Raw genomic sequence first — 22,910 nt, 5'->3', positions numbered from 1 at the left:
TATGACAGATAATGGGATGGAAGATTAGAATTTATGAATTATTTAACACTTAACACAAATGTTTTGGAAGGTGGAAAAGATAAGTACTTGATAAAATTATGACTTTATGGGGGTTGGAGAAAAACTATAAAGCAAATAATTATACACACAATTGTTTGAAAATTATCCTCTAGGTTAGAAACATTCACATTTAAAGATTCTTTAGGGGCTTGATTAAAATAGAGTTTTCACTTCTCAAAAGTATGACCAAAAGATTTTTTTTGGCTCTGCATGTTTATTTTGACATTTTAAAATGAATTTTAATGTGAGGAAACAAAACATTTTATATTTAAAATAAATTTTTTCTTTTTATTTTCCTTTATAGGTCTCTTAAAGTATTTCATCATCAGTAAAACAGCATAGTATTAAAATGTCATAACCATTAATGTCATCACATGTATATCCAAATTTATAAACTAAAATATCTACATATATAGGAAGGACTAGACTTTATAAATCAGTTGGTATATTAGAAAATAGATCATGACTTCCTATTAAAAAAAATACTGCTTCCATAAATTACCCAGGACACAAATAAAATGAAAACTTAATAACACATGTCAATTGAAAAGGCTGTAATATGCAGCAGCATGGAAAGATGAAAATATTTTTTAAATAGAAATAACTTTTAATATCAAAGCCAACGGTAATGGCAGAGCACCACGTATTAAAATATCTCATAAAGTATAGAGACTCCTCTTTCATGATTATACTTTTATTCTAGGTAGAATTCTAATTGTTAATAAGCATTTGTTAGGGAGTAAACACATGATATGGAAATAAAGTCAAAGGGCAGGTCACTGAAGTGACATGTTGTCTAGCAGAAAACATTAAGATGGGGATTTTTTTCAATGCTATACAATATTAGACCTATAAATGCAGTATTTAAGAAGGGTAAGTCCAGATTTAGTCTGTTGGAATGAAGTAAGAGGGAGAACAGTTAAGGGGGCAGGGACTGGGATGGGGATAGGAGGGTTGTATGAAGGTTTCCTACAAGAAGAGATAGATACTTGGTCTTAAAATACAAGATAGTTCATAAAGTAGAGGAGAGAGGGCATTCCAAAGGAGGAGGAAAGGCATGTCACCAAACCCCACCTTCTCTTCCCATCTGAGGGGCTCTGCACCTATAGCTATCATTCTCTACTGATTCTTTCTCTAGCAGTTCAATCCATGAGTTGAAGTATTTCCTACATTAGAATAAACTTTCTGACTCTTTCTCTTCTAGCTACGGACCCACCTTTCTATTAAAGAGTAACTCTTGTAAAAGTTATTTACACTTGCTGCCTTCACTTTCTTACTTTCCACTCTCTTCTTAACTCACCTGAATCAGAATTTTAGCCTAGCCATTCCACCAAATCCCTCCATAGCCACATAAATGAACCTCAGTCCAAACATTTCCTGTTAACTGAAGCCCTGAGATGCAGCTGGCATTGCCGAGCACTCACTCCTGTCCCAGTTCACCTGCACACCCTTCCCTATCTTCTCAGCAGCCTTCTTCCTGTTCTTCTTCCCGACCTGTCCAACTGAGAGTCACTCAGAGCTCAGCAGTCAGACCATATCTTCCTTCACCCTAACTCTTCAGGTGATCTGATACAATCTTATAGCTTGAAATAACTTCCATACACAGATTAACAACCAATTTCAAATTGTTAGCCCACAAATTCCCCATCTGCCCCACATCCCTCTTCCTTCTAGTTTACCATAGAGTAGGCAGAATTATCTTTTCACTATTATCACACCATTCCCCTACTCCAAACCTTTTAATGATTTGCTGTCAAATAGAAAATAAACTAAATAAAATAGAAGAAAATCAAAACTCTTCACAAGAACCTACAAGACTTCACATAATCTGATAACTGCCAGACTCTGGATTTTCCTAAAAATTCCCCCTTGCTTACCATTCTACATCTCCCTTGTCTTCCCCTGAACACACCATCTGTTCCCCACACAGGAGCATCACAATTTCTTTTCCTCACAGTTTGTTCATTCCCCAGTATTTTATACTACACCTCTCCATCCGACACTCTGTTTAAATACCATCGCTTCAGAAATGCTTTTCTTGACAACAATGGAAGACAGACATGCCACATCACACCGACTACTTCCAACTGGCTTTCATTTTCTTCATGGTATTTGCTGCTACCTGAAAATTTACTTTGTTTTGCCTGCCTTCCCCATAGGCAGGGCTCTGAGGACTGGAATCTTGCTGATTTTCTCACCACTTTACTTGCAGGGTTCAGGAATGTTGGGTGCATAGTAACTACTCAATAAATTTTTGTTAAAGTAATTAATTAGTTAAATCAGCACTTACATGTACCAGACTTATTTTTGATATGTGATTCTCAGAATAATTAATCATCAAGATATGCCATGATACCTCCTGCCCTTAACATTCATTTTAAAAAGCATTCAGAAGTTCACTTTATGTTCATATTTTTGTGAATATATATGTATATATATATATATATATATAAATGTTTTCTAAAGACATTTTACAGACATTTCTAAGAAAAGTATTTATCTATTCTTAATGCAAAACTAACACTTTTTTTAAAAAACCAATCTACTTGCACAGCCTAGAACATATATTCTTGCACAATTTTTTAAAATCAATTTTAGGTTCCTTGAGGTTATGAACTGTAGTTAACAGCAAGAAACCAATACACTATAGAATCTATGATTGACCTATATAAACGATGAGAACACACAGCAACCTAGTGCATATTCATATGAAATAGTTAATACCTAAATGGTAATATAATTTCTAAACACACACATTTAAGAATCAGTTTTCCACTTTTTGTGTTAATGCATCAGTGGATGGAACATCCAAGCCTCCCTCTGGTTTGTTCCTCGCATCTCTGAATTGCCTAGGTTTATGCTCAAATGGCTTCAAAGGCTCACATTTCTTAAGGCAAATTTCTAGCAGCAGTCAATTGTTTCCACATGCTAAGATAATGAGCACAGCAGAGAAACAGGTGAACCAGAGATACGACAAAGAGGAGCCTCCAAACTGAAACCATAGCTATGCCTCTCTAACACGGACCAAAATGATCCCAGCCTCAGAATCATGCCCTCTCTTCTGTTATTAAAAAAAAAAGGGTTGGGGGTGTGAAGGGGTAAGAGATGGAGAGAGAGGTGGAAGGGAGAGAGAGAGTAGAGGGAACGGGAGTAAGAAAGAAGGAACAAAAGAACAAAAGTCACAAAATAAACAATGCTTCACTCTTGCCTCAATGGGAGAAAAGCTTAGTTCTTCATCAATTCAGAGATATCTGTTCTAGACACCAAGGAAAGCTCAAGAGTATTTGATACTCAGTGAGGTTCTTATTTTTGCATTGGTTATGATATTTTAACATTTCACACCTCAATTACTTGTGGTAATTGGAGTCTATATAGTAAGACTTTCAGAAAGAACATAGAAGGGATCACTTTCCCTCAGTTCGTTCCAGAAATTAACAAGTATGAATAAAAAAATGAAATCCTTGACTTTCTATTTTTGGCTATTTTCTTTTAAATATCATAAAGCTTAAACTGCCAAATGTACAACTGAGATCTATATGAAGGGTAGGGATGGGAAGAGAGACACAGAGAGAGAGAGAGAGAGAGAGAACAAAGAGAAGTAAGAGAAGAAAGACAGCTAGACAAACCTTTGACGGGCTGATGGCGGAAGACTGACAGAGTGTTTCGTTTAAGTAAGTGTAAATCCTGAAGCAGGCTGTGCTATTATTTTCTGCTTGGGGGAATAATAGTACAGAAGCTTTTCTCTAAAATGTACACTATCTGTAAATAGTACTACATGATAATGGGAGCCTGGGAGTGGTAAAGAAGAGATGAAAATGGAATGATTTCATAAAGTAAACAAGATCATGACAAGCACAACTCAGTAAGGGGCAGCCCACGGGCTGGGAATGGCAGAGCCTGAATGCCCAGGTGAAGCTGTCCTAACGCCATCCCCTAAGGACCATGTGCTATTGTCACTATACCTTTATTGGATAAGGGGTTAGTGAACATCTTAACTTTCTTTCAAGGACACAAATTTCATGCGGGATGTCCTTTACTAAAATGTATAACCACCAATAATGTTTATACTACAGAATATACACATGCACACCCATACAATGGAATACCTCTCAAAGATGGGATCAAAAGAAAAATAAGTAAGTTAGAAGTATTTTAAAATATAAAATTCAAATTTAATCACAAATTCTAACAACATATCATGATAAATAAATGAAAAATAAAGAGAGAAAGCCATGGGTAAGCATTCTGAGGGACTGATTTTAGACTGGTGAGGTTAAGGAGAAGGGGGCTTTTATATTGGGCACTGAGAAATAAAGAAGACATGGCCATGCAAGGCAAATACCCAAGGCAGAGGGAAAGGCATGCACACAGGACCCAGTGCAGCAAGAAAAGCAACAGAGTGGTCAGAGATTAATGAGTGCGAGGAAGAGCATGCTAAGCACCAGTTCCTTCATAAACCGTGTTAAAATTTTTTTCTTAAATTTCTTCTAAGTACATTGAAGTGCTTCAAGGTCAAAGAAATTGAAGAAATTTAGTACTATTGTAGGGTACTTGGAAATTCAAAATGCACATTAGCTAATTAAAGATCCCACGAATTTCAACTATTAAGGAACATGTGAAATTTGATTTAATTCAGGGTTTTTCAAACTGATTTGAGCACTGCACACTTTCATGTGACACCCGTTGATATCCTTCTGACCTCTCCTGCTTGGTGGATCCTTACCAAAGCAGATATATGGAAAAAAGAGCTGTGACAAACCTGGATGCTACTGTTACTTCCTGAATTAACTGAAACACCATTTGCTGTATCTGGGAATAAGAGGACCTAGAATATTCAAAAAGTATTACTTTATAGAGATAATAAGTTTCATTTTAACTCAGTTGGACAAACATTCGATAACCTACTCTAGAAGTCTCTGAGGTTCTGTACTAAACAACAAGGTTATAAGACGTATAAGGCCTATATTCTAACTTGGGAGCATTAGAAAGCATAAATATCTTCATTCATATATTTACCCATCAAACACATTTACATTTAAATTAGTTAAGCACTGTTCCAGTCCTGAGGGACAAAGGGGGAAATAAGACAAACACTATCTTTATCTTGCTGAAGCTCAGATTCTTACTTAGAATAGAGCAGAAGAGCAAGCTAAATAATAATAATGCATTCCAATAACATGTATGATAAAACATTTTAACATGTAAGAGAGTTGAGAGTGGAGGCAGGCAATCAAATGAGAGCATTTAACATAGTGCAGGGGGTAGGAAAGAAAATCTGGATTTGAGAAATAATTTTGGAGTAATATAAAGAGGGAATGTAATTGTTAAATGGATATATGTTCAGAGTACATATATCTGCTACCTAAATTTGAGCTCAATAAATTAGTCTGAATGTGGAACAAACGAAGGAAGTTATAAGAAATATAACTAATTCTTATGTGCTAGGAACTTTCTAAGAATTTAATGTATTTTTAATATTTTAAATCTCTCAATAGCATCCCTGAGGTAGACAACTTTTAAACCAGCATTTTAAAGATGGATAAAGGTACTACAACATTTAAAATTACTTGGCTTCCATTAAATTTCTTTTGGACAGTGTTGTTCTATATGCTCCTCAGGAGGACTGTTGGACCTGCTTCCCACACATTATGTACACCTCACTTACACTTTCCCATTTTCCCACTGACCCTGCCAGCCAGCAGCCTGACAGCATACCAGTCTCCTGCCCCAAGTGGCCAGCAGGGTCAGCAGGACTGAGGCTTCTCTCACCACCCTATGACCTGAAAGTGTTTGCTCTGTCATCCATTTTAATTTATCAGTAGGCTCTCTGAATTCTCTTCCTGTACAGGAGATGTTAGAAACCTTACTTCTGGAAAGGGCTGGGGAAAGATAAAAAGACGGACTATTTCTGATACCTTTCCAGAGGCAACCACACAAACTAATAGACGAGCCCAAGGCATAAGCAAGAAGGTCAGGCAGAGCTCATTCTGGCTCATATAAGACAGCCCTCAGGGTAACACTTTGCCACAGAAACACCAGAGGCACGTGCTACACCAGACTGCACTGACCAACAAGCCTGTTCGCCCTCCCTGCTCCTCACCATTGCCGCAGATCAGTGGCAACACAAAACAGAAAGGAAAGGAGGCCCCTTCCTGCCTGAATTAACCTAGGTACCATTATAGAAAACACCTCGGGCATTATACTAAAAAATGTGTCATCTAGCTTCATTATTGGGAAAGACTAAGCAATCTGATTTAGAGTAAACATTCTGAAACTAAAAATCTTTTCCCTCCCGGAGTAGAGCACCATAAAAATATTGTCTGGAGAAATATATCAGATGCACCTGTTTTAAAATGTAAAATAAGCAGGATGGTAGTTAATTCAGTAATTGTTTAGTAAAATACCTTTCACACGCGAAAATTTTAAAATAGTAGTAAGTCAAGGGATGCTTTGTTTATTTCACATTGGCAGGAAAGAAAGTAGTCCACATAAATAAAATCATCACATCAATCCTAGTTTAAAAAGTTGACATGCACTTAACTTAATCCCTAAAATATTTAAAAACTTAACATTTTTTAACAGAAATGTTATGAAATTACATTTTACTTTTTCCTGGCATCTTAAAAAAACTTTTGAACATAACAAAGTTTTTTAATGACTCACATTCATTAGGATCAATTCTTATACTCCACTGCAGTTTAATGATGCCCAGAGGGACAATTACAGAGCGTGGACCTGTTTTCAGCTGCACCTACACGGCCTTACGTCGCTGTGCTTTCAGTCTGGCTTCTGACCTTGATGGGTTTCGCACTCTACCATTGCCCTCGGCTGTGACTTCTCAATACTGTTAGATGTTGATCATGAACAGTCATTTCCAAAAATGTTCCTAATTTTGTGCTTCTGCCAAGAAAACAGCTTAATGTGCTTTTAAAACTAGTGTGAGACCACAATGAACAAATATCCACAGTGATTATGGCACTTATTTTGGGTCATAAAAAAAAATGCTCGTACTTGTCTTATGCCTCTAATTATGTTTCAAAGGACCAGACTGGCTGGTAAGAGATTGTGGCAATGATGGTAACTATGGCAATTACCAAGACTGCAGGTCAGACACTGGGATAAGAATGTCACTGCATTTCCAAAACCATAGGAGGGAGTTACAATTAGAATCTTATTTCACAGAAGAGGAATTAAAATTTAGGAAGATTCTCTAATCCAGCTGTGGTTATGTGCTCATAGTGGTATAAGGCGTATTTGAGCCCAGGCTGATACCTAGCAAGGCCCCTACCCATTCTCTGTACTGCCTCCAAAGGCCAGTAACTACAGTTTTTTTAAAAATATATATTTTCTAAAGAAATTACTTGCAATTTAGATGCAAGGTATGAAAAGAAACAACAGTTACTGAATTTTAGCTATGGAGATTTCTTTTAATAAATGTACATTTTGTTTTATTGAGCCTGATCTTAACAATTATTTTGTTGTTTCATCTCTTATTTAAAATCAATGAGATGTTAACATGATTCTGCTGAGTGATAATGTCATACTTCCAGTTTAGTTTTATACAATTCCCACTGCCAATCCAAAAAAACTCTGAAGTACAGTGCTATGTTTAGTCTATAAGAGTATCACTGTCCTTATCAGATTTGACTCACTACTTAAAATAATAATTAATTTTGGAAGTTTGGTAGAATCTGATATTCTTACAACCCAAGGCACATTCTGGAGTCCAGAGATGGTCCTAGTGGCCCTGAGACTCTATCTACCCCAAATGTGGGCTCCTTCGGTCTGCACAGTGATTTCAAAATTGTAAACTGCTGTTAGTCTACAACCTTGGGAGCTTTCCAGGTGCAATCTGAGACCAGCTCCCATACCTGGAGGGCAGGAAAAGACCAAAGGGAGGTAGGTCACAGCAGACTGGCAGGTGGCAGGCTTAATAAGGAAGGGGAAGTACATATGAGGCTTGTCTTGGGTGGCCACAAGATGAGTAGGTTTTCTCACCCACCCGCCAGAATCTTCAAAGTTTCTATCAAGGCTTTGGCGGGGGTTGGTCACGTATGCCATCCAGATGGTCTCAACAACTTACTCTCTCAAGGCTATGTCCTCAGATCAGCCTCACTGTGGGAATGGTGGGCAGAGCGTCCGTTCCAAGCCAAGGGGAAGGCAGTGAGGAGCAGTGGGTTGCCAGGTCCAGCTTGCAGGTCACCTGGTGGTCACGTTCTCTCTGGTACCTCCTCCAACAGTGGCAGGTGGGGAGATTTCATACAAACGTGGACTTCTGACTTCTCTTAAAGAACCAGCAGATGTGGCTACATGGTCACACCCTCACATGGAAACTGGCAGGAGCTGTGAGTGGCAGTCCCTTCAGACAGGCCCTGATGCTCCAGGATGCCAAGAGCACCACCCGGCTGGCTTCCCTCAAGTACCTGCCTGTTTGGTGAGCTGAGCCCTGCTTTTGTTCATTAGAAAAAATCTGAAAGTATAACTCCAAATTTCCGTAATATCCTATATTTTAGTTTGTCATACATTTTCAATTTTTATTTAATATAGTGTGAACTACCTTCTGGCACATAAGTAATATTACCATTTAAGCTCTGTATACATGAAACTGAGATTCAAGTGTTAAGCTGCTTGGTTCCATATCAGACAGGTAAAGGTCATCTAATTCCAAAACTATCTACTTTATATTAGATCTTTATTGTAACTACATATAGAATTTATTATTATTATTTTGACTGGTGGTATATTTTGCAGCTTTCTTCACTGAATTCAGTCTAAAGAATAGGTAGGTTCACCAAATCAATCCTTTGCAATGTCACCTTCATGGCAAGCAAATTTGATGGTAAAAGTATATATTAGAGAGAGACAGAAACTGCATTACTTTAAATAAAATATATTCTATAAGAAACAATAAATTATTAACTTTACTTATACACTTAATATGTAAGTAATAAATATACCATGAAATTTACAAAATGAGTGAGAAGGGTCAGGAAAGAGAGAAGTCTGGAGGGGTCATTTTATATCAGATGGTCAGAGAAGAACGTTCAGTAATATTTGTAAAGCACCAAATGCCTCTAAATTGAATGACCCTTAATAAAGGTTACCATTGTAATCATGATCATTATCACCAAAGACCAGGTGAATCCACCTGTACAGCTAATTGGCCTCATTTGCTATCTTAAACAGTGCTAAGAACTGAGCTTACATCTTAGAAAAATTGGCCATTACACTGTTTCGTTTTCTAAAGCACTGAGAGAGAATGTTAACTATAACTGCCCAAGTTTTACTGATGCTTTCCATGGACAGAACTGTAAAAGGCTACACAGGCAAAGGTCTAATTTGGGGGACATATTTTAACCTTGAAAGAGACAATGAAATAACTCCTGTGGCTGGTGGCTTCTCTAATGGCAAAAGAAAAAGAAGACAGACTGATGACCCAAAATATGACCAAATAGGGATATCTCATCATCACAACACATGGACAAGAAATTGAGAAGTTAGAGAAAAATATGCCTGACTGCTTATCTAAATGAATAGGGGAAAGCCCCTGATAGTGAACAATTTTATATTACTTATAAATATATGTCCTTCCAAAATTATAAGAGATATCTAAATTTTTTTAACCATTTGGCTTAATATAACAAGGATTATTTATCTACAACATAATAGTAAGGAAATCATTCAGCTAGGAAAGAATAAAACATCTCTTCATAATTTCAAAATTGCTAGTCCAGGTACTCTAGATAATAGACATGCTTAAACAAGTTGTTTGTTCACACAGATGAAAATAGAAAAATTGTTTTTTTTTCACTTTTTAGCTGCTAGTTTAAAAAGATCACAAATAAAACCCAGATACTATTATTATAGGCTCCACGTAATTCCCTGACTTAAGTAAACAAACATTGAATAAGAACTTTCAGACCATTTTCTAAAGCATGCACCACTGTCTTAAGCTAAGGAAGCTGCTTTTAAAGCAATGCACATTTTCAAATTCAAGGCAAATTACTGAGTAGAGTTGTCCTACTTCAGAGTGAGTTTGGATTTGAGAAGGTGAATGTTACAGGTGAATAAGACCTAAATACTTCAGATATTTTCACAATATCCCTGTGCACCTAAATTTTAGACTTGAGAGAACTAAATGAGGCAGATAATAGCAGGAGCAAAGTTTATACAAAGACTGTAAATCCTTACCCTGTGCTGTGCTCTGCATCAATAGAAACCTTTCTGCTAGGTTGAATAATCTCATAAACCCTGTGAGGGAAGTTATATTTCTACTGTTCAAACTCAAATCCAGACAGATTAGATTGATTCAGCAACTTTCTTAATCTTTTTTATAAAAGAGAATTAGTCTGTCTGAATTTTGAATCTAACTCTTTCTTTCAAATAGTAGATTTGAACATTTTCATTCATCAAACTGAAGTAGGTTCTGGTTTAAACAAGGAAGAAATATTAAAAGGAAAAGAAAAAAATATTATAAAAGGAGAAAACAAAAGACTTTTAATAGGACATCCAGCATATTCAGAAGCTATTAACAATCTTACTCTGAGGTTTTAATGTTCTTAATGAAAAACAGGCTACAAGTTATTGTTTGCTGTTTAATTGTTTGACTTTCTTTGGAATATTTAGCAATTTGCTAAGTCTTGTCCAAAATTGTCTTTTATTTATCCAACATTCACTTTTTATAAAGCATATGCTTTATAATAAAAAGCATTATTTGACCTTTATTGTTTTACAAATACCTGTCTACAAATAGGACAGGTATTTGTCTAAAATGATGCTGTATTACCTCAATTCAAAAAACATTACAAGTCTAAAGTCTATCTAAAGAAATTAAAAGTATATATGTTTTTTAGGTATTTGTGCTACATTAAAATATATTGAAAATACCACCTCTCTAAAGACATGACATCAGGTGGATATTCAATATACTTTTTAAGTAAGTAATTAATAAATTTATGAATTGATCAGAAAGAGTTTATCTTTTAAAAATCTATGACATTAGCCTTAATTTACTTAAACAATGGTCTAATGCAGTGACTTGTAGACTTTATTGTGTGCCCTATCAATGAGAATTTTTCAGCACATTTCTCCATTTGTGTATTAATTGTACATATGTACCACTTTAGTCATAAATTAAATGCATTGTAAAGTCATACACACAAAAGAATTAATTTTAAAATAAAGGTAAAAAAATCAAGATCTGGTTAAAGTTAAAAGTCATACTGATATGTGATTATTGTTTGTCCTGACTACAATATAAGTCACCAAAATATACAGATATAAATCAAGGAGAGGATCAATGGCATGATTATTAAATTATAAACTTTTTTTTTCCCATTCCCTCCATCATCTACGATCTTTCCTGAAATTTGGCTTACATATTTCCATTTTCCCTGGAATTAGTCAGGTGATCTTGCCAAGTAACTACAAGATGATTCACTTTTATTTATAATCATATTGATATTTATAGCCTATGGGCTTAAGACATACCAAAACAATTTGAAAGCTTTGGAAAAAACTGCCTTCAAGATTTATGTGTACATAAAAGTACTTTTATGGTTGAAATGATTTTTGGCAATAAAAACACAATAACGGAAATTTTTTTCTTGATATTTTCTCCCAAATGCTTTCTCCATTGTGGAAATTTCTTTAAAAGCATAGTTACTTTAAGATAATTATTAGAATCACCTATATCTGAAGGGAGTGATTTTTAAGGTCTGTCTTTTCCCAAATCTCTGATAAGTATATGCTCAGGTATATGTATATATTTATATATATCTTTATGCATCTGAGGATATATGAACCTACAAGATTTTCTATATAATACCAAACTATTTTCAAAAGTACTTGTACACATTTACCCATTCTATGCCATTTTCTTACTGTGGGCATTTTTGCTACAGCATAAAGAGAAATTATTTCACCCAATGGCATGTGACTTTTGTTTTGCTTTTAAGAAACCACAAGGTAGTATATGACTTTCAAGTTCTTTTAAAAATGATACTTTTAGCTGTTTCCATTCATGTCCTGGATGCTTAGTTTCAAAGAGCTTGCTAATCTAATCATGAGAGTGTAATATGCTCATTAGCTAATATATCAATGCACAATAATCCTTAAAATTCCTCATTAAGAACTGATTTGGTCATGATAAAATACATACAAAACACAAATATTATAAAATTTTGTTTAAAATATTTGGCACCTATGTTCATGAGAGTTTATCCCAGGAATTTAAGATTGGCTTAACATTCAAAGTCAATAAATGTAATTCACCATATTAACAAACTAAGAAAGAAAAACCACATAAGATATCATAGACCACTTAAGATCTAAATCCACTCTAAGCAGAGAAGGCCCACACAAAATTCTTTCAACATTCTAACTTGTGGAAAGGCCCAGCATGATTAAAAAATCCCACATATTATAATGTCTGTACTAAGGGGTTTTTATTCTATGTGGTTATGACCCTATAAAAGCAAACTACTGAATATATAAACATAAACAACTTTTTCATGAACATATCTCCTTGGGCAAGAGAAACAAAACCAAAAGTGAACAAGTGGGACTATATCAAATTAAAAAGCTTCTGCAGCAAAGAACACCATCAATAGAATAAAAAGGCATCCTACAGTATGGGAGAATATATTCATAAATGACATATCTGATAAGGGGTTGGCAGCCAAAATATTAAAGAGCTCACATGCCTCAACAACCAAAAAGCAAATAACCCAATTAAAAAAATGGGCAGAGGATCTGAACAGACACCTCTCCAAAGAAGAAATTCAGATGGCCAAAAGGCACATGAAAAGATACTCCACATGGCTAAAAATCAGGGAAATGCAAATTAAAACCACAATGAGATATCACCTCACACCAGTTAGGATATGCAACATCTAAAACACAAACAACAACAAATGTTGGCGAGAATGGTTAGCCCTCCTCAGTATGGAGATTCCTCAAAAAACTAAAAATAGAAATAACATTTGACTGAGGAATTCCACTCCTAGGAATTTACCCTAAGAAAACTGGATCACAGATTCAACAAGACATAGCACCCTAAGTTTATTGCAGCACTATTTACAATAGCCAATAAATGGAAGCAACTTAAGTGACCACCAGTATATGAATGGATAAAGAAGAGTGGTACATATGCACAATGGAATATTATTCAGCCATAAGCAGAAAACAAATCCTACCATTTGCAACAACGTGGATGGAGCTAGAGGGTACTATGCTCAGTAAAATAAGTCAGGCAGAGAAAGACAAGTACCAAATGATTTCACTCATCTGTGAAGTATAATAACAAAGCAAAAACTGAAAGAACAAAATAGCAGCAGACTCACAGAACCCAAGAATGGACTAAGTTACCAAATGGAAAGGGACTGGAGAGGGTGTGTGGGAAGGGAGGGATAAGGGTATTACAGAGTATAATGAGTAGCACACATAATATAGGGGGTCGGGGGTGGAGAAGGAAGTATAACACAGAGAAGACAAGTAGTGACTCTATAACATTTTACTATGCTCATGGACACTGACTATAATGGGGTATATGGTGAGGACTTGATGATAGTGGAGAATGTAGTAACCATACTGTTGCTCATGTGAAACTTCCATAAGATTGTGTATCAATGATACTCTAAAAAAAGGCAAACTAGATTCACTTTTTTTTCTGCAAGGAACTCTACTAACTCGGTATAAAAGTAGAGTATCTTCTTGCCTAATAGTTGTCACATAATGAATCCGTGTTGGTGGAAAATGGTTGCACTACTTTTGCACCTGACACCTAAATGTTAAGGTTCAGGGAATAAATGAGCATTAAGCTCTCCTATGCTATCTCCTTTCAGATTCAGTATCTTACCTTTGAGAGAAATACTCAACAAAGAAAGGTACTTATTCAAAACTTTAGTAAGGTATAATAATTAACTTACTAAATAAAGATCAGCAAATCTGCAGTTGTCTTATTTTATCAAGTGCATTTACAAAGTTCCAGATGCATATGCAAAAGACTTTAAAACTGAGACCTCTAAGTTATATCCATTATTTCTTACTCTAGACACCTCTAAAACTTATGGGTGACAGATGTGTCAGAAAGTTCTCTTTACCAAGGAAAGTAAGGACAACCCAATATGTTATGAACTGTCATCAGTAATTTAGCAGAGCTAGAAGGCAGTTCAGCTGAGTAGACAGAAAATTAAAACATGGGCAGCTCCTGATTGGAAATTTATTCATAGCAGGTAATGAAATAGCACAGTCAGGATCTCTGGTATTACTCAGAGTGAGCGATTTAATTCTGATAACTTTGATGATGGTACTTGAATCAGAGATTATAAATGGTGACAGGTTGTGACATATAGATAGGATGAAATGAGCATCAGCAACATATCTCTACAGAAGCTGATTCCATCTAAGATCAATTTTTTTCAATCAGTAAATACAGCAATTTCAAAATTATTACAAGTTTTTAGAAAAGAAACTTAAGCCTTAGGCAAACCATGTACCATTTTTATAAATACTTTTCAGTGTATAATATGAATAAACATATGAAAGGTAAAGGGTACAAAAGAACTATATTTTAAAATAGGAAATATAAATTGTAGTTTCTGATTTCATCTGGATGAGGAGGAAACAAAAAAATACAGGCTGAGTAGCTTTCTATGGGGAGAGTGATAGTGAAGGCTTATGATATTGTTCATATGCATGTAGGGAATACTCATGCTTTTTTATTAAATGAACTCAAGTGTAAAGAATGGTATTTATAAAGGATGATTATTTGATTTTAGATTTTGTGTACCTTTCTATGTTTTCTAATTGTTAACAACGGCAATATTACTTTTATAATTAGAAGTATTTCTTAATTGCCTATTTTAGACAAAACTCTCTATCACAGGAATACAACTGAGAAAAATAGTAACATACATAGAAAGGTATTCAATACATCTCTTTTGAACTTGGGAAGTGCTTTACTCATTATGTTAGATATGAAATTTGTTAGATATGGGAATTTTAAAACATGGTCCCCAAATTCTTTAATGCTACTGCCATTAAATGAAGAGGTCCATGTCCTTTGTCCCTTGAATCTGTGACTTTTGACCAATAGTTTATAGCAGAAATGGTGCTGTCTCAGTTTTCCAAACCCAGATCAGAAGAAATGGCAACCTGCATGGCCTGTTATTTGGTACTCTCACTCTGGTGAGAGAGCCCAGGCTGCTGTAGAGTGGCTATAAGGAGAGCAAGTGAGGCCCTTCTGCCTGAGACCACGGCTGAGCTCCTAGCTGACAGCCAGTACCAGTTGTCAGTCATGTGAGTGAACTACCTTGAAAGTAGATGCTTCAACCCCTAATTGAGCTACTCCTGCTGACACAATACATAGAAGAGAAGAGCTGTCCCTGATGAGCTGTCCAAATTGCAGATCTGGGAGCAAAATAAACACTTATTGTTGTCTGAAGTCACTAAATTTTTGGCTGGTTTGTTAAGCAGCAATAAATAACCAAAAGAGCAGAGTAAGACTTTAATCATGAATGCTTATTATAAAAATATCTCTAATATTACATCAAACAAGTTATATTACATATGCTATAACTAATCAGAAGGAAGAAAATGTGAAAGCAAAAGCCTTATAATTTATCAGATTTAGTCAAAGAAGTTTTTAATAAATTGAACATAGTATTGAGAAAATAATTCAAAGAGTCCTGGAATCCTTAGGATTTCATGTAATGAAAAATCTAAGCATTAAATACTTATATGTTTAAATTTAATGATTTACATTTTTTAATTTGGCGTTGTAGGGTTTTATCTATATTGTTTAATGATGTAATAATCAATACTATATATAGAAAATATAAATTCTATAAAAATTGGAAAATTCACATATTGTCAAATAGAACAACATACAGAATAATAGAAATACATTTGAAATGAAACTATATTTATAGAGAACTAGGCCTATAAGATTAATGCAGTCAGAAAAGTCATAATAAAAGTAAAAATAATAAGCTGAAACCAAACTATTATTACTAAAATCACCTGAGAAACATTAATAGGTAATATGATAACAAAAGAAAACAAGTGATAAAATAAAAATGTTACATATAAATGTATCTTTAAATAATCATGTATAATCCCTTTTCTTCAGGAAATTGAATAACTTTAAATGGACCTTGAGAGTTCAAGTTACAGAAAAACATACTATAATAAATGTTTTAAAAAATACAGAATCATTTTATAACTATGGGTCTACTCATTTAATATATCTCCTTTTAATGAAGTTTTATAGAAGAATTATTTCATAACATAAGAATTTAATTATGTAATGTGTTTCTTTCATAAGGCACAGTTCTACAGGATAGTCAACTCTAATTTATCCAAGTATGAGGCAGAGTTCAATTAATTGTATTTCTTGTCAATAAGCTACTTTTAAATTATTCACTCAATAATGTAACTTATGGAGTTGTATCATAGAATTTGCACAGCTTTAGTTCATTTTACTAAGGTATAAAAAGTAACGTCAAAAAAGGTGATGCAAATACAAAAAGCCTTTACAAAGGAATTGTACTAGCCCCAAAACTGCTCCTTTTATAATGAAAAATCTCAGAACCAGAATGATTCATCCATTTCTACTAGTGTAAAACTAGGCCTGGAACCCTGCCACCCACTTCTACCTCTTGTGTCTTTTCTCATATATTATGCTGCTTCATCTGGCATTAGTGATTCCTATATGGCTATGAAATATAAAATTATGTATGATATTAAGAGAAGAGTACAGCAAAACAATTTTCTTCTATATAATCATCACTTCATGATGAAAAATTAGAATTCTTCATTTTATCAAAATACTTGTTGGAGCATTTTTCTATACTGCTCATTTTTCAGGTATGTGTATGTTGATGTATGATGCCAGACCCAAAAGAAAATTCATGAAATACTTTCAAAAATATTTAAAAAATTAGTTATACATTACCTGACACTTGGCTACTTTTAATATGACTTACAATGTATTTTCATTATATTTTCACTTATGAATGGATAGAAGCTGATAGTACTTTTGATTTTCAAATAATTTTTGCAATCTTATGCTATTTAGGTTTAATCACTTAAAACACACTTGTATTTAGGTTGTAAAATAAGTCAGAGATGTATTTAATCTTAAAACTGTTGCAAAACTAAGCCTTAGTTTATCTGTAAGATGGTCATAACAACAGTACTTTACCATGAACAAATAGTTACTGTGCAGAATAAAAAAAAAATGTGTTCCTAATATATGTCAAAACACCATAACTGACACCATAACTGACATATTACACATAATAAATGCTAGTTGTTATTAAAGTTATAATTTAGTTTCAATAAAACACATGTTAACATTATTAAGATAGCAGAACATAAATCACTTTTTTAAAAGGCCTATTTAAAAAATGTGTATTTTTCTGTTAAAAGGAAATTTGCTATGGTTAATTCAACCTGATAAAGTAATATTTTAAATAATAATAATACATTATTCATACTAACATTTTAAAATAGGAATATGACCAATAAATTTTAAATAACAAGATTTTTTAAACAGATTTATTGCAACATCACAAAAACAAGGTAAATTCTAGAAAAAACAAGGTAAATTCTATGTTGAACATTCCTTAGAAAATTTCAAACAATCAAATTAAGAAATTAAATACCATTGAGAGACTACACATACTATGAATTTTAAAAAATTCTTTGAAAGTTTTTTTAAACACAGAAGACATTTTCCTATTACATGTACCTACCTGGAGTAGGCAAACAATCGACTATCCCAAAGATCATGATTTCCTCTAGGTCCAGAATGAAAGTAACAGGAATCTGTCCCATCAAACATATTCAATCCATCTTCTGAATTTTTTGAAGCATGACTATGTACCACATCTAAAAGGACTGTAATACCCATTGAATGAGCTGTGTCAACCAGCTCTTTTAGCTCTTCAGGAGTCCCATAACGGCTAAAGGTAAAGAACACAGCAAAATCAAGATCACATCATATTTAAAGCAAATAGTCAATCATTTACTGTGTATTAATTGTTTTACCAGCATGGTACTAGATACTTTAAATGTGCAAATGCAGTATAAAATAACACTTACATACAAGTCAAAGTTGCTTAATATTTGTTATTAAGCAAATTTAAAACATTCAATAAAAAGGTAATCTAAACCTAGCTATTAAATATAGGTTTATATTCCAATGAAATTCACATTTTGAGTAGGTAAACAGTAAAACTCTGTTACTCTATACTCAAAGCTTCTGATTTCCATCTCCAAGCCCACCTAGTCTGGGGAGCAGGTCATTCCTGTCCACACACCTGAACATCCCTTTGAGTGTACTGGAGAGCTTTGGGGCTGGAGGGCTCTTAGTATATTTGTTTGTCCTAGTGCCTGGATTGAGGCCATCCCTTGTGCATTTACTCCTAAACTGGAATAACCTCAGGTACCAGAGGGCCAAGAGGATGTGCCATGTCTATCATGACCCAAGCAGAAAAGATGGGCATCTCACATGCACATGTGTGTGTGTTAAAAGCAGTTTTGTAGTCTTCATGAAATAGAAAACAAAAACCACTCCCAAGCAGGCCTTTCTATCCAACATAAAAATCCCAATATTAGTCCTCCATAGCATCAACTTTGCCTTTTAAATAATCACCCTTGTGAGTGTTTACTGTTTCTCTTCTTCACTAGACCATATGTTCCTTGAGGGCAGGGGCTATGACCATCTGGTTTCCTGTGATGCAGTACAGTGCTGAGCATATATAGCAGGTATCCTGAAAGCCAACTCTATTGGGCAGCAACAGCTATGTTTAAAAAATGCAAGTATGAACACATCATCTCTACCTTAAATCATACTTGTGCTCCCGTTGTCATTAGGAAGGTCCTTATCATGACCTACTACATTGCCTAATCTGACCCCTTCCAATAATTTTAACTTATGACACTCCAACCCTTCCTTTAGGTATCCCAGACATCTAGCCCTTTTTCTACTCATTGAACAGCATATTCAGTAAATGAACAGTTCTGAAGTTTCATTCATTCATTCATTCATTGGTTTGTTTAAAATACTATTTACCATATGTCATGATGTTTTCTGTTCTCTGGGACTCAGCAGTGAACAAAATACATATTATTGCACTTACGGAATTTACATTCTAGTTGGGATACAACTAAATAAGGAAAATATGTAGAATGTTGGCAATAACTTCTCTAAAGAAAAGTGAAGCAAAGCCACTCATGGGAAGAGTGGGTTTGCTATTTTAAGTAGATCACTGGTGAAAGTTTCTTAAGGAAGGTAATATTTGAGAGAATATCTGAAAGAATGAGGGAGCAAGGTATGTGAATATCTAAGGGGAAGAGTGTTCAGAGAGAAAGGACGTTAGGGACAGAGGTGAGATAGGGCCATCTGAAGAATAGTAAATAGGTTATAACGTGTGGCTGGAGTGGAATGATCAAGACAGAGATGAGCCCATAGTCAGCCAAGACCCAGATCACATGGGGTCTTAAGGACCAAAAATAAAGCCTTGGTTTTTATTCTGCAAGAGACTGAGAATTATTAGAGGATTCTGAGCAACAGAGTGACATGATCTGATTTTGATTTTGAAATGGTTACTCTGGCTACTGTGCAAAAAGTAGTCTATGTATATGGAGGGAGAGAAGGTTAGGGAATGGGTAGGGGGGCAAAGAGAACACAGAGTGGTAAGTGAAAGAGTTATTGAAATAATTCAGGTAAGAGATAATGGCAACTTGGGCCAGGGTGGTAGTAGCTGAAGCAGCCGGATTTGGGATATAGTTTGAAGTTACAGGTGGCTAGGTCTTATGATAGCTAGACATAGGGAGGTACAAAAAGGGAAGAGTCAAGTACAAGGCAAAGATTTTTGGCTTGAATAACTGGAAGACAGGGGTCTCATTAATTGAACTAGGGAAAATGGCAGAAGACGGAGGTTGAAGACAAGATCAGCAGTTTAACTTGGGACACATTAAGAATGAGATACATTAAATATCCAATATCAGACACTGAAGTTCACAACAGAGGTCAGGACTAGAGAGTTAAACTTGGGAGTTGGCATATAAGTGTATTTAAGCCAGAAGAATGGATGAGACTTGATGAGACTCTCAAAATACTTCATATAGATACAGAAAAGAGTAAAACCAAGGAGTAAGCACTGGGAGGTCCAATATTTAGTAGTCAGAAAAAGGAAAGGGAATAAAGAAAAAGCAAAGAGAGAGAGGGAAAACAACAACAGGAAGGTATAACATTCTGAAAGCCAAGGAAAGAAAAATGTTCTAAGAAAGTAGGGGGTAAACCAGTGTGCCAAATGTTGCTATCACTTCAAGTAAGCCAAGAACTGACCACTGGGTTTAACAATGTGGAGGTCACCTGAACCCCTGACAACAACAGTTTCAGTGAATAGGTAGACAGCCTACTTGGAATGCATTCAAGAAAGAAGAGCAGTGGAAGACTTAGAGACTGTAAGTACAGATAATTTATTCAAGGAGAATTACTATAAAGAGAAACAGGTAAATGAATCATTATCTTTTTCTATGTCTGGAATGCTATCTACCTACTCCCACTTCATCCCACCCCCTAGTTAACTTGTAATCAAGTTTTAGATTTCAGTTCCAACATCAGTTCAAAGCTAATCTAAACCTATCAGACTTCTGATGCTATGCTACTATAGCACCCTGTCATTTTCTTCTTAACTTTTATTATAGGCAGAAATCATAGTATGTATTATTCCTATATTAATGTCAATATGTCATCATGAGATGGAGACTGTGCTGGACTTACTCAACCTGTGGCCACTCAGGTCAGTGCATTTTCCGTCACACAGGACCCCTTGAGGTAGTTCTACCCATGGAGCCACATTCCTTGAATTTTAGCCTGGAAAGAATGGTCCTTATGTGGGTAGTGTATGTCAGACCAACAACTTTCTGTCACCTTCTTATATGAGTCAATCTCTTTCCAGAAAAGCATGTGAACTCTAGCAATAATAACTTCCATAACACATGATTTTCTGACTAAAACTTGGTGCTCTAAATGTGTGGCAATTTCAGCAGGTTAACAGGATATTCCTTACTAGAAATCTTTTCATGAAAAGCTATGTTAAATCAGGGCCCATAAGGCCTGATGGAAAGAAAGTCTATGATCTTAATAAGAGAAAATGTTCAGCTGCTGTTAACTCTGTTAATCCTAAAATAGGTTACAAAACAACAGCATCTAAAATGTAAACGTTTATTTTATTTTTTTTATTTCTTGCCCAAATAAAACTGGCTATAAGGAGACTTTCGTTTTACCTTGAAGCTGCAAAGAAGCTTGTGATTTGGTAACCAAAACTGGCATAGTAAGCATGTTCCATGATGGCCATCAACTGAATGCAGTTGTATCCTACATAAGCAAAGCCAAACAGAGATTAAGCCACATTAAAAGTAATAATAATAATAATGAAAAAGTATACGAACTCAGCATACGTCTTCTGAAGACACTAAATTTTACATACAGAAATGATTTAATCATTTTGAAAAGTTCTTTTACTTTAACATCTTTAGCTTTGTCTGACCTTCTAACACAAAACCGGACAGTTCTTGAGAGCTACACTCTAACCAGCTATTTGAAATGTCTCATTTTAACAAGTAATAAATGATATGCAAATATACTCTTAATTTGACTTTAGAATATTAAAGATGGCAATCTGCATATGCTAAACTTCAGCTGAACTTCTAATATTCATATTGAAGATTATGAAAGCTAAATAAAACTAATGGATTGTATACCTTATACTTCTATTTTATTTTTCTTTATATTTCAGTTATTTCTACCATATAGCAAAAGCTTTACCAGCATGTTTCACAAAGTAGGTTTTACAGAAACAATATTAATTCTTCTATTTTCCACTATTTCTTGCACCTGTGAAAGTTACATGTGTGCATGCATGTGCACACACATACAACCTCCCTTTCTTTACAGGAAAATGGTTTGCTCTAACACTAAATGAAGTGATACAAAAGGGTAGGTATTTTATCTTAAAAATTAATAAACTTAAAAGAGTTTACTAATGTGTTTTTAATATAAGCAAATAGAGAGGAAGAAACTGGTTTTTAAAAGAAAAAAAAACTAAAAAAATCAGGCTTTTCTTCTTCGAAGTATAATTTGGTAAAATTTTCAAAGATGATTTGATCGTTCTGAAAATTACATTTCTGTAACAGACATGGAAAATTAATTCACATCAATATATCCTTTCATGCACATATTTCAGTACATAATTAATACTGGAACAATTACAGGTTCATGTTAAAAATTAGGTATTTATAAGTTTTCAGGATAACTAACTTCAAGGTTCCTGATCTGCTGAAAAGGTATTACTATTGTCTTTTTATTGTTAACTACATCAGGCCTGATAGAAACAGAAATATGTACAACTAAACTAGTTATATATTTTATAACAAAACATAGAGTTTGTAGATTATTTCTCTATCATGTAATGAATATTATTCTTATGATCAAGTATCAATTTTTGGTTTTTATCATTAATCTTATGGCATCATTCTTGGATTCATTCATGTTCAGGTACTAGGCTAATCCAAACACAAAGATGAATCAGAGAATCTTTATTCTGCCTAACCTTCTACAAGACCCAGGTCATCAACAAGTTATTACAGTATGAAATGACAGAACATTTCAAATATATCAATTTTAATATAACATTTATTAAATATAATTAATTTTAAATTTTCAATATATTTAATTAATTTTGGTTTCTGGAACCTAACCTCACCATCACAGATAATTAAGACCCATATATAAACTGAAAACTTTAAACTGAAAACTTTAACCATGAGCTGCA

At 34.5% G+C, this 22,910-nt stretch overlaps 1 protein-coding gene across 3 annotated transcripts in view; it reads right to left on the bottom strand.

The window, feature by feature from the left end:
* GBE1 (1,4-alpha-glucan branching enzyme 1) overlaps positions 1-22,910 on the bottom strand; it is a 269,204-nt gene that overhangs the window by 104,362 nt on the left and 141,932 nt on the right. For all 3 annotated transcript variants that reach the window (XM_037001651.2, XM_037001652.2, XM_073231803.1), the window contains exons 6-7: positions 21,364-21,454; positions 17,820-18,029 (exon numbers count right to left, since the gene is read on the bottom strand). In XM_037001651.2, the coding sequence (XP_036857546.1) occupies positions 17,820-18,029; positions 21,364-21,454 (301 nt within the window). The remainder of the gene's footprint in view (positions 1-17,819; positions 18,030-21,363; positions 21,455-22,910) is intronic.

The sequence above is a fragment of the Manis javanica genome, chromosome 3 (genome assembly GCF_040802235.1).
Source record: "Manis javanica isolate MJ-LG chromosome 3, MJ_LKY, whole genome shotgun sequence".
Lineage (NCBI taxonomy): Eukaryota > Metazoa > Chordata > Mammalia > Pholidota > Manidae > Manis > Manis javanica.
This window is presented reverse-complemented; position numbering and strand designations above follow the sequence as displayed.